We start from the raw sequence: 16,012 nt of genomic DNA on the forward strand, positions 1-16,012 counted from the left end.
CTGCTCCTAGTGGAGCCATTGGCTGCATTGCTTAATGCCACATTCCATGTGGAACAAGTGTGCTACAACTAGACAAATTGCCAGACTTGTAATTAAAGGGAAACCCTGTTTGCTGCAGCTGCTGACCAATTCTTGGCTGCACAGATGTTGGTTCTGTTCTTATAGTCCCTTAGGTGAGCCACAAGTTTAAAACAACTGAATGGGTGGCTTTCCCCACATACAGCTTAACTGATATACTGAATTCATTCTCATGTGTTGTGAGGTGACTGGTAGTATAGCTGGGTTTTATAAAGATCACCAGTGGAGGATGGAATCGGAACATGAACCTCCTAAGCAAGTCGGCATGATTTGGATGTTGACTCAGAAGAGAAGCAAGACTAAGACCAGATGGAGCATAGGGAAAGGTTAGGCAGAGACTGCACAGGACCAGATTTACCGGCAAGTCCATCCTTAGCTATGAATAGCAGTAAGTTCTTTTTCTTTTCTTATTTTAATACCCCAAACCCAGCTATCCAGCACTCTGTGGAGTTCCACAGAACAGGAATTTCTCCCCCCACCCACCCAAGTACCCTCAAAATCTGCTCTGGAGGGCCCCCACTGGAGGGTGTAGAGAAGGGTTGCAAGGGAGATGAGATGGTAGGGCTGCCATACATCCTGGATCTTAGGCAAGTCAACCGAAAAAATGAGTTTTTTGGCATTTTCAAAAGGTTGAGGTCTGCTGAAGTCTAGTGGCACAGCAGCTTTGGTTACAACCCCTGGCCTGAAAGGGGCCTTGTCTCATGAGTGTTACGATTTTCTGTTGTAGGTCTATTTCTGTCCCTTCTGTAATTAGCCTAGCATATAGTTTACACTTTCTGTGAAATATGTGTGCTACACTTCTGTTTTAGAATGAATTGGTAGCCACGATACACAACATAAACAAATTCTATTGCTGAAATGAATAGAAGCTTTGCTGGGATAGTTTGTACTTGAATGTGCGGAAGTCCTGTTGTTGCAGAATAGGGAAATATGTAAAAAGTAATTATGTCAGCTGTGCTGTCTACTGTTGGAAAGCTGGTTATCTGGAATTTCAGTTATCCGAACAAAAGACTTATACCCAAACCTCACTGCACGAATAGCTGATTCTGATATAAGGAAGTGGCAAACTCTGGCTGTTCAGATTTGTCTGTGTTTCGCTGGCTGTCGGCAGCCATTCTGAGAGGAAACCATGAATGGAGGGAGATCAGACCATTCAGGTAGCAGGAGAGATCAGATAGGGAACAGTTTTTCCTTGTATTTGTCTTGTGCTGGTTGGCTGCAGCAGTTTGGGCTGCAAACGGGGTGGGGGGTGGGGGGTGGAGATAAGAGAAATCACAGATTAGAATGTTCCCTTCGGAAATAATGGAAATAATCAACTCATTATGCAAATCTTGCCAATACCAGAAACTCATTGTATGCTGTGTAAAGATAGCTGGGAAAAGGGAAATTTGCTGGGAGTGGGCGGAGGAAAGAAAGACCTCCCTTTTCAGAGGAAGTGTTAAAGTAAATTAGAAAGTGAGATGATTATTGTTGTAATAAAAACCAAAGCTGTTACTGGAGGAAGAAGTGAATGCAAAAAGACAAGACAAGAGAGTTGAAAGAAACTGGCAGTTTGGGGCAAGGTGAATAGGGTACAAGTTGAGTAGGGAAAGAGAATAGAATAAATTACAGGAAATGGGTAATAATAAGATGTATACAGGATTGGCAATGGGAATATAGATATTTTTAAAAGTCTTCTCTGCTTAGAGCCTCTGGATCAGCAAATCCTGTTTGAACTGGTAAGGATTCACAAAACTTTCAGATCAAACTTAGCTTGAGGAAAGCAGAGTTCCTTCTTGATGCAAGGAAAACACACAGGAAAGAACGTAGAAATTTCCAAAAATTGGCATCAGTAGAAAGTGATGTTAGTAATTGTGACATGATTATGCCAAACTCTGCTTCCACCTGCCATCAATTTGAGACTGGATCTGGGTCTGCACCTCTGTTTTGCGACTAGTGGGCCTCATAAATCTTTCAGGCATTTGAAGTAGGTCCTGGAAATAAGAATCTACAGTGGTACCTTGGGTTACTGATGCTTTAGGTTACAGACGCTTCAGGTTACAGACTCCGCTAACCCAGAAATAGTACCTCGGGTTAAGAACTTTGCTTCAGGATAAGAACAGAAATCACGCAGCGGCGGTAGTGGGAGGCCCCATTATCTAAAGTGGTGCTTCAGGTTAAGAACAGTTTCAGGTTAAGAACGGATCTCCAGAACGAATTAAGTTATTAACCTGAGGTACCACTGTATATGATCCCGTTGCAATTATGCCAGCACCCTTTAAGCTTATGCTTTCATTTAGACTATGGTTGATCATATCCCAGGATTCCTGTAAGTACTCACACAGTCAGTTATTTCCATTTTTTTCAGAAGCAGACAGAAGGAAAGAAAACTGTCATTTACCTTTAATATTGCTAAATCCACTGTGGTTTTTGTGTGTGTGGAAAGGACACTTTTTAATAAAGGTAGTACCCACATTTCCCCAGCACATAGAACTGCTCTTCTGGGTGTTTGTTAGCCCTTCCATCCCACAAAGAAACCCTAGTTTATATATAATTGTTTGCATACATACCCACATATAATGGCAATAGCAAATGTTGGAGAGCAGTAGGCATGCCATAGTGATATTTGGGGAGGTAGGGCTGCTCACTTTTTGGTCATTTTGGGGGGCGGGATATATTTTTATTTATTTTCAAGAATTGTATCTAGGTACAGAGTAATAAAAATGCCTTCAGCAGTACAGATATTTGTCATTTTTGAGTCAGTAACAGTTATGCAAAGGTTGATGAATGCAATACATCAAGTAACAACAGAACAAATAACTGTTTAACCCACCCACTCAAATTATTATTTTTCTTAACAATTCAACACACAGTGCATCAGAATAGCACTCAAGCAAAACTCTTGTTGCAAGTGGGAGACAAAGAATATAATTTTGCTGGCATTATTAAAATGACAATTTATTGGTCAATAGCAGCTTGTTTTCGAATCTATTCCTTTAGCCATTTTATTTGTACACTTGTACACTCTTTCATCTTGTTCATTCTAAGCTTTCTTATGAACTGCATCTTAAGCTAAACATTTCAATGATTTCCCCCCTAGAATTTTGCAGGCTTAAAGGGTTTCTGTTGCCTGCTTCAACTATTTAGATTAAAAGCAGTTGCTGCTGAATTTGCACAGCGTTCAGATGGGATTGTGCTTTCATGCTCCTTCAAACAGATGGATAACCTCTGTCTGTTGATAGATTTGGATGGCCTAGTTGGCATTTCTTTCATCCCTGAACATACGCTGAAGTACTTGGAAGCTGTTTTGTGAAAGCGTTAGTTACTCCTGGTTTTAGGCTTGTGTAAACAATAATTTCCTCTGTCCTAGGAATTGTTTCCCCCCTCTTGTTGGCTAAAATTGGTTGTGGTCTACATGTTCATCTGTGTTTTTCATTTTTGTTTAGATCAGAATTATAAGGCATAACTGGTTTGTTTGTATTACACAAATTGGTCGCTTTTGTGATTTTTAAAAAGACTTCTATTCTAGTCTTTATTTTATTTTTTTGGTAATACTTGTTCCAAGGAACATTCATTACAACTTCTTTTTTCATAACACATAACATTTTGAAATAATGAAATGGGGCAGATTCCTTCTAAGCTTGAGTTAAGGCCAAAATTATTTTTGTGATACCCTGCTTAGCCTTTTCTACAAGCAAGTTTATTTCTTTCCTTCTCCCTGCTCCTTTGCCCCCAACATTAAACCGGTCTTGTAATCCAACTATCTCAAAAAATTCATGAATTCTTTAAAAAATGGATTTTTACATTGAAAACTGGTGTATATACACACCTACTCCCAGGTAGGTCTGTATAAGATTGCAATCTGGGTTGTGCAAATTATGTAGATTAGGCTTCCTCTAACAACTGAATGTGTGACCTGTGCATTTTGTATTCACAGGGGAAACTAGTATCCATACTTTGAAGCTGAAAAATATTCAGCATCTGCTATTTGATGCTACTTTTCATAGTGGTATCTGAATTGAGCTGTTATTTCCTGAGTATCTGACCCTTAAGCCACCAGTCCCTTTTTACACTGCTGTGTTGTCTTAGCCAAGCCAGTGGTGTCCTAAGTTTGGGTGATAATATTAGGGTCTTTTATTTAAGCTTCCAGCTACCTGCCTGTGGTATTCCATTTGTTCTATGGGCAAGAACATTTTCTCCACATGGGCCTAGCTCCTAAGTTCTGTTCCAGCAGAGAAATAAATTACAGACTCAGTATAATGAGAACATCAATGTCCAGTAAATGTCATTTTAGTTGTGAGAGCACTATTATGTGGGGCAACATTTAAGAATTTTTCTGTAATTTTTCTATTTCTGAAATAATGTTCCAGTTTATACATGATCTGTGTGAATTATTTTGTAGGATAGCTGCTGCTGAGATTGCCAGTAGAATGCCAGATATAATGCTAAGTCTGATAGTGCCAAAAGCAATTAACTATTTGTTTCAGCCAATTTAAGTATGCTTTCTCAAATAATTACACCTCCTAGCTCCTTAATTGGTGGTGATGATCCTTATAAGATGAATAAGAAAAGGCATTTATTTCCTAACAACCTTAATTCATTATGGCCACCAGTCTTAATAATGAATCAGACAATCCACCAAATGACTAAAATCTGCAGATAGTAATTATGAAAGTTGTCTGGATTACAAATATGCACCAGACACATTAGACACCTTTGATTATTCTTCTTTGTCAGTTGGCACCCTGGCTCTGGTCCCAAGACTTCTCCATACTGCCAGGTAGTCTCTTATCCTTAGAAATTCCCCCTGGTCATCATAGGACCTTCCCTATTTTTTACATTCAGCTTTCCTTCTCTTAACACACTTTCCTCCCCTTTCTGGCTCACTAGTGGGGTTAACAGCCCCAGACCAGTATTTCCTGTTCCTCTTTCCTTCTGTCCTCCCCTTAGCCCTCACTATGGCAGGGCAATTTCCCTCTGCTGCTCCTGTGTTCTAAAACTCTTTGGTCTTCTCACTTTGTGTCTCATATTTCTTCATATCCTTCCTTTGCCGCTCTGTGCTCTACTATCTCTCTTCTCTCCCTTTGTCTTCTCCCCCCCCCCCACTCCCCACATCCGTGGGACCAGAGCCGAGCTCTCCTGTACACAGGCTTTTAAGTTGTTGCATGTCGTGCTGTGTCTTGCCAATGTAGATTATCGCCACACAGCTCCACGTCAAGTCCTGACACCTTTGTGTCTTGCCAGACTGGCTGAAAAGCTCCATTGAGACTGCCCCCACTGGGGTCCTCTCACATTCTTAGGGCCTGTCCACATTTGAGCATTGTTGTTGTTGGCATCCGTCTGGCTCTAAAGGCAATGGAGTATGCTTCCAGGGTCAAAGTCAAACCACATAGTGACATCTCCAGGGAGCAAGCCTGGACAGAGTATATATGGAGTTTACTCCTTAACCTTTTATTCTCTCAAAGATATCCTCCTGCCCCTTGCTTGCCTCTACAGCAGGCATCCTCAGACTCAGCACTCCAGACGTTTTTGGGACTACAACTCCCATCATCCCTAGCTAACAGGACCATTGGTCAGGGATGATGGGAATTGTAGTCCCAAAACAGCTGGAGGGCCAAGTTTAGGGATGCCTGCTCTACAGCAACTACAGGAACTTCCTTCTTTATCATTGAACCCACTGTTGTTCTTGTCTGCTGAATCCACCAGAGCCTGTCTTCGCACGCAGGGGAAGTCCCTCACTCATGGAGGGTTTGAGACCCATTTGAGAATTATTTAGCTGTTACTCCACTTTCCCCCATTCAAATTAGACTCGAGAAGTCCACACCCAGAAGTACTTGAATATGCGGAGTAACTTCAGTTTTTCCCATTGATATCAGTAGGTGTTCATGGTATTGTTCTTGTGTTTCCCCCATCTTCTAATCTGTTGATTCTATTATTCCAATTAAGTACCAATAGGGCATGCGTGCAGATAGTTGTATGCAGGCCCACGCAGAGCTTGTCTGAGGCCCAGCACAGGAGTCTTGTTAGGATAAAATAAATCTGATTTCAGTGTGACCTAAGCAATGCACTAGATTGAAGCCTCTGTGTAGACACAGGTCACTTTTGTTTCACTGTTCCAAAAGGGAGTGTGTATACAACTGAAAAGACATTTGGGAAAGCTAAGCATGATCAGATATTCATATTTAGGAGAGTTAGACTTTAAAGGACCGTTGTGATTTTCTGTTAAGAGAGCATCTCCTAAAACTCAGTCTACCTGCTTCAGCTTTAATCGGGAGCAGCTGTGCATAATTAGGCATGGAAGCTTTAAAAAGAGTTGGCTCCCTTCAGAATGGAAACAGTCAGGGGGTCCCTGCCCAGATTCCAGGACTGGGAGCTTTTCTAAAGATGCAAGAGCTGTCTCCTTTATACTGCTTCATTGCTTAAAGGCAGTTTAGCTTCACAAAAGAACTTCGGCTGTGGATTTCGCTGGCCTGTGCACCAAGAAAACAATATTTTATGAATCTCAACCCCCTGAAACATTCCCTTATGTTTAACTTGAGATTCATGCCGAGTTCTGTCTGGCTATACAGACTTTGGCTTTGGCACAGAGCAATGTGTTACGCTTGCTAGCTTTTCAAAAAAGTACCCAGCAAGAATAGTATGCCAGATTAGTCTAACTGAATGTATGCTAGTTAGAACTCAGATCGTCACACACAAAATTACTTGCTAAAGTTGGAGGAAAGCCATACTTGATTGTAAATTGCTTAACTTGACCTCCTTTAATGATGTACTAGCTAGGTAGCGGCTGTTGCCATAATAGCTACAACAACATTTTTTTAAAAAAATATCTCTCTTTGTGGGGAATTCGTACACAGACTTCTTTTAATTGCACAGTTTGAGCTGTTTCCTACTGTTGAATAATTTAACTAGGAATTTCACACTACTAAAACTAGTTTTTCCATGAACTTAACAGGGGTGCTCTTCAGTGGAGGATGGCTAACAGATTGAATCCTGACAAGACAGAAATACTGTTTTGGGGGGACAGGTGTGGAGGACTCCCTGGTCTTGAATCGGGTAACTGTGCCCCTGAAGGACCAGGTGTGCAGCCTGGGAGTCATTTTGCACCCACAGCTGTCCATGGAGGCACAGGTCAATTCTGTGTCCAGGGCAGTTGTTTACCAGCTCCATCTGGTACGCAGGCTGAGAACCTATCTGCCTGCGGACTGTCTCGCCAAAGTGGTGCATGCTTTAGTTATCTCTCACTTGGAGTACTGCAATGCGCTCTATGTGGGGCTACCTTTGAAGGTGACCCGGAAACTACAACTAATCCAGAATGTGGCAGCTAGACTGGTGACTGGTAGTGGCCACCGAGACCACAAAACACTGGTCTTCAATTAGCCTGAACCTGGTGAGAGAGTGCCCCTTTCAATCTAATAAGCCAGCATCTACTGCTGCTTTGGATAGATGCTTTGAAGATTGTGGCCTTTATGACACCTGTAAGCAAAATGTTCTTGTTCTTTTCAAAAGAGAGTAGACATCTGGTGACCACATAGAACTATCGGGCAGTTTCAGTTCACATTGAGAATATATGCTGCGATAACAACAGAGGCATGTTCTGTACCAAGCCCTGCTTCCAGACATGCAGTAGAATCAAGGAAGCTGAGGAAGAGGATGAATAAGCAGCAAAATATAAACAATAATGTGAAGGGTGGGTTCTGTTGTGATGGCAAACGGGGTCTAGGAAAGATGCAGTAAGTGAACTGTGCTGGAAGCTTGTGATGATGAAGAAGCAGCAAAGGCTTTGTGTGGGAATTCCCCGGGGTGGGGGAGAGAAATGATTGGGGGGGTGTTTTGAAGGAAAGAGATGTGACAATGGTGGAACCTCAGCTCGTGTTTTATGAACTTCAGCTGCTTCTGCTCTGTAAGAATTACTATTGAGTTCAAATGAACACCTAAGTAATCACCCTTTTTGTATATAAATAACACCTTTGAATGCTCCATTTAAGGGAATATATTATTTCTTCTCAGATTTGTATCTTGAGATATAGCTGACAGTTCATTAGAATTCAGAGGTGTCTGGAACTCAAGAGCATACTTCTTGACGCAAGGGTAAATGGCTCACCATCCACTATGTTGTCGTTTTTTTAAAAAAAGTTGTTTTTTTAAAAAAAGATGTTGCATAAAAAATGCTGTTAAAGAAGGAGCATTGTAATTTATTTTTTTAAAAAAACCTAATGTGTCATGACTATGGAAATATCTATTACTATCTTAAGTAATAAGAATTTGTTAAGCATATTTTCCAGAGGGAGAACTTCACACTAATAAGTACAGTGGTGCCCAGTATTAAAACTGAAGATAACAAGGCCTGTGCAGTTACAAATAATAGTGCTTTGTGTGCGCTCTGCTACAGCACTTTTCAGTAATGCTATTTGCATGTAGAGTTTTAATTAAGAGATAACTGTCACCACAGGTTGACTGCAGAAGGCTCTAGTATCCAGCAGAGAGATAAATGCCAGTGCCAAGTTATGCAGGTTGGATAGCATACAGGGGGTCTATAATATAAAATGGATTCATAATTAAAAGTCACTTATTACATAGCCATTGTGTTATAGAGAGAAGAGAATGCCTGAAATCTGGCCATTTTATGGTATAATATATTACCTATGCATTTTTTTTCTGGCTCAGCTGCATATGATCCTGTTTCAACAGAAAATGTTTTATGAACTTTTTGAAGTGTAACTGTATAGTCTGCATATACACACATACTTAGATTTACTTCTGTCATGTCCTAAGGCTAAGACGATATGGTAGGTGGCCACTGTTCCATTTTATAAGATGGGACATTGAATACAAGAGTGACACATCCAAAATCTTCTAATGGACATGATCAAACTTCACATACTCCTCCCCTCTTTCCATACATCTGCAAGGAGGACATTGGAAGCTTTCATTTCCACTTCTGGTTAACTGTGTTTTGTCATGCCATCTGGACTTACAAACTGTGGTTGACATTGCTCTAATTAGTATAAAACACATCTTTAAACTGTGGTTTGTCTAGTTGGCTTATTTGAACTAGCCATAGTTAATGTTAACCATAGTTCCAGATAACATGTCATTCTGGGTGACTTAAAACAGTAGCCTCCAAGCATCTTGCAGTCACAGAGGGGGGAGGAGACAGGGAAGCATGTGATCCAAAGGCTTGCTATGGTTCATTCATGTCACACTAAACTATGCTTTGATAAAACAAAATTTAAAAAATCCTTCCAGCAGCACCTTAGAGTTTGTTATTCAGATACTGAAGAAGTGTGCATGCACACGAAAGCTCATACCAATAACAAACTTAGTTGGTCTCTAAGTCTAAGGTGCTACTGGAAGGATTTTTTTTTTTATGACTACGGCAGACCAACATGACTACCTACCTGTAATTGCATGCTTTGATAAGTAAGACATTTGAATATGTGATCAATGAGTCTATGTGTAAGGTGGGATTTCAACTTGGATCAGTGTATAGTTATAAATTGTTATCTATGCAATGAAATCTGAAAAATTATTCGTGCATGTTAGCAACATGGAATTTTGTGAAAATGGATCTCTAGGTTTCTTATATCTAGCCCAGTCTCTTCATGCCTAAAGGGGGAAAATAGCATTGTCTATTGAAGGAGATAAGAGTCTGAGCAAAAATTTTTGTCAAATGTATAGGTATTTCCCCCACCCCCGCCATTCAAAAATTATTATATTGGAAAGAAAAAGTATTCTATTGCTAGTATAAAATCCATATTCACTTCCTGTCATTTTCTGCCTTGCAATCTATTTGTAAAACATACTGATGTTTGTCCTGTACAGGATTACAGATTCATAAGTGCTCTGTTCTGTTCTACAGACACAATAAAGAAGAAATAGATTAAATCAAGTGGGCTATGCAAATACTTAGTCTCTGAAACCAGAGCAGAACCATTGAGTCAAAGTTTGCAGTCAGAGATGTTTTAAAACTCTAAATTAATATTAAAATAAAGTGAAGCTGAATAATTAAATTATCCGGTTCTGCTATTATATACAACTAGGTTCTAAAAACTAAGTTGTTCAGGAAAACAAGCATCATATATACAATGTCAATACCAAAAGCTATCCATAGCATCATGAATTTCAAATGAACATTTTCATTATGTGCTGTCATTTTGTTTGACCATGATTTATTAAACTTTTATAAATAGATATAATTTGAAGGATGTAAACAGTGTTTTTTGATCTGTCACTCATACAACCCTAACCATTTTTTTTTAAAAAAATTTTTTTATTTTTTTCCTTAGGTCCTCCCATGCCATCCTCTTCATCTAGTCAATCCGTTATTGAGCATTTACATTCCCCTCCTCCATCACCTAATCTCCATGACAACCAGAGATGGTTGCTAAGTACTAGTGCTATCCAGCCAGTTCAGGACTCTGACACTGATGAGGACTATACTGCCAGCTCTTATCTAGTACAGACCGGTCCTGTTTCAGTTTTTGCCTCAGGTCATGGTAAGATCAGCACATCTTGTCCATAGTTTAAGTGCACTTTTTATTTTTTTTTATCCTGTTTCTTCATTCTAATGAAATATTAGCGAAGTTGTTTAAGTGCATATGTGAAAGCACAAGTAGATTTACTTTGTTGAAACCAAGCAAAAATAAGAAGACAGAATCACTTTTTGTTGTTTATTTACTTACATATTTAATGAAAAGGTCCTAATTTAATTGAGATGTATTAGCGTTTTCATTATACAGGAAACATTGATTCTTAATTGTACAGAATTGTAGTCAATGCCTGCCTAGCTTTGTAGATGTTTCTTTTTCAGTTGTATCTCATTTAGCTCAGCTTTGCTGTATAAATATACTCTAGTTGCCTGTATCAAAATGACTTCGTAAGCTCACTGATAATCCGTAATGTTTGAACACAACCAGCGCTAGCCCATGACATTTTGCTGACAGAGAAGACCCTCTCTCCTGTATCATTTAAAAAAGCCCAGTGCTGCCAGTGGGACAGCATCCTCCATGGTAAAAGGTAAAGGACCCCTGGACAGTTAAGTCCAGTCAAAGGCGACTATGGGGTGCAGCCTTCATCTTGCTTTAGGCCAAGGGAGCCAGCATTTGTCCACAGACAGCTTTCTGGGTCATGTGGCCAGCATGACTAAACTGCTTCTGGCTCAATGGAACACCATGACGGAAGCCAGAGCACGTGGAAACACTGTTTTTACCTCCCTGCCGCAGCGGTACCTATTTATATACTTGTGCTGACTGGTATGCTTCTGAACTGCTAGGTTAGCAGGAGCTGGAACAGACCAGCAGGAGCTCACCCTGTCAAATGGATTCAAACTGCTGATCTTCTGATCGACAAGCCCAAGAGGTTCAGTGGTTTAGACTGCAGCAGCACCCATGTATCTATCCTCCATGAACACATGAAGGCAACAGGATTAGCTCAGAGTGGCAGGGTAAGCTGCCTGGCATACACCGCTGACCTTCAATACTTTGCCAGTGCTTCCCAGCCCAGTAGCTGCCTCCTGACACAGCTGCTTCACTGTGCAATATGTAGCCTACCTTCTAAGCCCAAATATGCCACACATTTTTTTGCCGTTGTATTATGCATTTATTTGCTTGGCAGCAGTTAAATGTTGGAAATTATGAGAGTTTGTGGTTTTTGAAATTGTTGTTGTTGTTGTTATTATTTATTGTGAGATAGGCCTCATTGATACATTTAGGGACATTTCAGGTAAAGTAAAGCACAGAGAAGGACAAACAGGGCTCATGATTGGTAGGCAGCTGATAATTCCCAGATCCTATTTGTGCTAAGGAGCACATTGTACAAGTTGACCTTTGCAGAGTGTGAGTGTGGGCATTTTTCGAGTGTGAAAAGTGTGTGTGTGCAATATTAGTGACAGAATCACATCCTTTTTGATATCTTGAAATTTACATAACTACCCAACTAAAAATCAGTTAATATTTAGATAGGAAATTAGCTTCAAAGAAACATTTTATATATATTTTCATCTCTAATGACAGCAACAATCATCTCCTCCCTGCTGCCATTGGCAGGGCTAATAGTTGATTCAGGTGGGATATGATATTTTTGTGGGACAGCAGTGTATGTTCTGGCATGCTGTACTCCACACTAGCGACTCCACACTAGGGTTTCAAATAGAGGTGTGGTAACAGTGAGTTTAAGCACCCACATTTCCATATTTATTATGGGTGTTAAGTTTTTAAGCAGCTAATTTGAAGTAGACCCTAGGTATCCTATTATACTGTGTTATGAGAAAATGTTCCCAACATACAAAAAAGGAGAACCTTTTTGGGGAAATGATGGTGTCCCCAAGTTCATTGTGTTATCAAGGTTCCTGATCATGAGGCAACTTCTAAGCATGTTAGGATGAATATACTTAGGTGTCCCCTTCGGATATTAGTGAGAGGCATGTGAAATTTGGATGGTGCAGTGGGTGCACCTAACTTGCAGGAAGCTTTGGACTGGCATGTACAGTCTTGGCTCTGTATTCAGCCTTAAGGCTGATAAGGCTGAATGTCTCAACAGGGCTAAGGTTTCCATGTCGTGTGGCTGTCAAGCAGACTCTTAACAGTGGTATGTAAAAATGGGAATCATGGTATAAAAAGAGCCATTTTTCCTTAAATGGTTGCATATTTTATTGCGCTTCATGATTTCTATGCTTTTGGGTTTTTTATTGTTTTAATGCATAAGAATAGTAAGCAGAAAGAAAAATTTCAAAGTATACAAATGAAATGATTTGTAATTCAAAATATAATATGTAGCCACAAAGCAATTTCTAAGTGTTTTTAAGAGTTTTTAAATGTTTAAAATATGTTTTCATTTTATCTTTAATTGCATCTTTATTAGATACTTTTGCTGCCCCAGGTTCCTTTAAGAGGAAGAGGGGATATAAAAAAAATCAATTTTAAAGTATAAAAAAACTAACCATGAAGATGAAGGGGTTGATACACATGGAAATCTTTGAAAGGCTGGATATATATTGCACATACTGGCTAAAAATGGACAGGGAAGAAACAGAGCATCAAGAGTGGAAGATATATCCCTGTGCATTGCATATAATTTATTTGTGAGCAATAAAATTTAGGAAGAGAAAATGTAGGCTGGATAGTAAGAAAACTTTTCTGCCAGTGGATTATATTACAGTGCAGGTGTGTTTCCTGAGGGAAATGAAAAAAGTGCTACCACTTCCTAAGTTTTAAAACAAGAAGAAAAAAATTCTGATCAGTGCATCGTTGCAAAAGGTGGCCTGGTTTCTCTAGTATAAGGGCACCTATATTTTATTACTGCAACATTAGTTGACAGATGTGTAAATAGGTATATAAAATTTTAGTTAGCAATCGGCTCATAATATGATAGTGAGCCATTTAGGTGTGGTGTTCTTTCAGTGCTCTAATCGTTGTTTAAATTTGTATTTTTCTTACCACCCCTGAAATGACATTTACGTACTTTTTTTTGTTATCACACAATATTTGACTCCAATAACATTAGCATGTTTAGAACTTGGAGCGTACCAGCAGAGTTGAGTAATCCAGGTGCCTCATAAGACAAAGTGCTGTGCTAGGCAAGGCAAATATATGTTTACCTATCAAACAACAATAATAAATACAAATTTAGCATGCATCAGCAACCAGCAGTAATAGTGGCGAACTGGACAATCTGGGCGGATTTATAAAATCATTTTATACAGCAGTATGTACTCTCTTCATTTATTATATATAAAGCATATAAAATATACCGTATACTACGGAGGTGCATTGCATTCAGATCAGTCCTGAATCCCAAGGTGAAGCAGAGTTTATTTGTCAGAGTTGAAGTGGGATCTGTACAAGGTGGTGCGAATCAAAGTGGGGGCTCTTGAAGCACATTGTGACACCTCAGCAATCCAGACTTTTGTTTTTTAACTGCTGAAAGCAGGAATAATGTCTGCAAGCTTGTTGCAGTAGGTGGTGATAGAGGAGAGCTGAAGGAGAGCTCCATTGTGATTGGCTCATCAGGCTTGTACACAGAGGAAGTGTTTTCACATTTCAATGAATGTCTTTTACTTCTCCCCAACGTAAAAACAATTTAAATAATGTCTAGCACTAAAGCCTTTGGACTGAATTGTCTGCAATTTGGCAGGTTTCTTACCAGGGTCACCTTTCGAATGTCTGCAGAGACTTAGAAGAACAAGCAAGCTTGCATAGGAAGAGGCAATACTTAGGTCTCAAGCATCTCCTATGCAATGGAGGTGGTTGACTAGTTCTGTAGCTTACAGAGTAAGGCTTATCAAAAACCAACTACAAAGAGATGGTTGTCATAGATGCTCTGGTGTAAACGTTATATAAATTCACAGAAAGAAGAGACTTGTTCTTTTAGTTTGCAATCCTGTACACATTTACCTGGAAATGTCTCATTTAATTCATTGGGGCTTTCTTCTGAGTAGAGGTGTACATGTTTTCACTGTTAGTTTCTTGTCTGCTTAAACAAGAGTACATATTTTGCTTTTTTTCTTTGATGAATTGGTTAGATCATCAGCAAACAAACACATGTAGACTCAGTCTAACAGAAACTGGACTTGAAGATTCAAAGGTTATCTGCTGAGGTTACTGAGGTTTAACATAACCCTGGCATTCTGTGCAAACCTATTCATGTTCTTACATTATTTCCCATCCATTTTTTTCTCTCTCCCCGCCTTGTATCCCTTAGTGTAGACAAAATAACATTTAGATGGTAGCCCTAAACACAGTTGTTTTAATGACAGTTCAGTTGTGAATAATGGCACTTACTTTCAAGTAAATACATTTAGAACGGGAATAACAGGCATCTTGGTAAAACTGTTTATACACTACAAAGATGTTTATTCAAACACAACAATTTGAAGGGGGGAAACCCTCAGTAAATATGAAGCAAGCTTGTTCATGTACATTTTGCAAAAATGCATGTTGTATTCATCTAAACCCACTGATTTGTTATGATTTATACACAGCACTAGCACAGGAATGCTTGAAGCATTTCTCAGTAGCTAGCCATAAAGGCATTTAATCTCCCCTCATACAAAACCAGACAATAAAGAAGGAGGTCAATATCCTTTATGTACAGTTCAACTAATTTCTCTGTTCAACATGCTTGAGGAAAATGGAGTGGCTTTTAAAAGTCAACAAATGTTCCTGAGTACCAGCCAAATTATTTTTGATCTTATTCTGATCTTTGATTTGATGAATCTAGCATATATATATATATATATTTCTTTTAATCATCCTGCCAAAAACCTGTCAGCATTGCTCCTCTAATGTGAAATAAAATGTACAGTTGTTCGGTTTAATTAAGCATTCAGTTCTTCTGCCAAGAGCAAATTAAAGTTCCCCATCATCTCAACCTATCCCTACCAAAATCAAATTATACAAAGTGGTGGGCAATTGGTTATAACAAACAGCTGTAGGTTATATTTGCTTTCCAGTTTTTTTAAAAAAAAAATATTTTAAAAATATATGTTACCTGAGAGAGAAGCCAAGACCAATTACTCCTTTACTGATTATGGCTTTCACAGCTTTAAGAGAACACACACCCACATTGACCTGGTTTGGACAATCATTGTAGACTTCATAAGCCTGTTAATGAGACCAGGCTTCCGCCATTCTTAAACTTTGGCACAAAGACCCCAGTTTAAATTAATACAAGCATTCCCGATATATCGGAACTGGGGAAGCCCAGATTAATGTTTGTTTAACTCTCGTCAACAACGCGTGAAAAATAAGTATGCCTGTTCATTTCTTTTTATAAACATTTTATACCCCCTTTTGGCCCCAAATGGTACTGAAACCTGGAGGCTGCATATATTTGGTTTATCCCCTTTGAAAGCCATTAAGCATGACAAGCTTCAGCCTTCATTTCTCCATCAGCACCATGCCCATAAGACCATCCCCATTGCAATGGGTGAAAATGGGTGTCTCCCCCCCCCCAGCTC

General features: G+C 39.4%; 1 protein-coding gene across 24 annotated transcripts in view; it reads left to right on the plus strand.

The window, feature by feature from the left end:
• Nucleotides 1-16,012, plus strand: part of TENM3 (teneurin transmembrane protein 3) — a 1,264,183-nt gene that overhangs the window by 1,088,772 nt on the left and 159,399 nt on the right. For 16 of the 24 annotated variants that reach the window (XM_077934193.1, XM_077934194.1, XM_077934191.1 and 13 more), the window contains one exon: nucleotides 10,344-10,553. The exons of the other annotated variants lie outside the window; for them this stretch is intronic. In XM_077934193.1, the coding sequence (XP_077790319.1) occupies nucleotides 10,344-10,553 (210 nt within the window). The remainder of the gene's footprint in view (nucleotides 1-10,343; nucleotides 10,554-16,012) is intronic. 24 annotated transcript variants of the gene reach the window in all.

Source organism: Podarcis muralis, chromosome 9, assembly GCF_964188315.1.
Source record: "Podarcis muralis chromosome 9, rPodMur119.hap1.1, whole genome shotgun sequence".
NCBI classification, from domain to species: Eukaryota; Metazoa; Chordata; class Lepidosauria; order Squamata; family Lacertidae; genus Podarcis; species Podarcis muralis.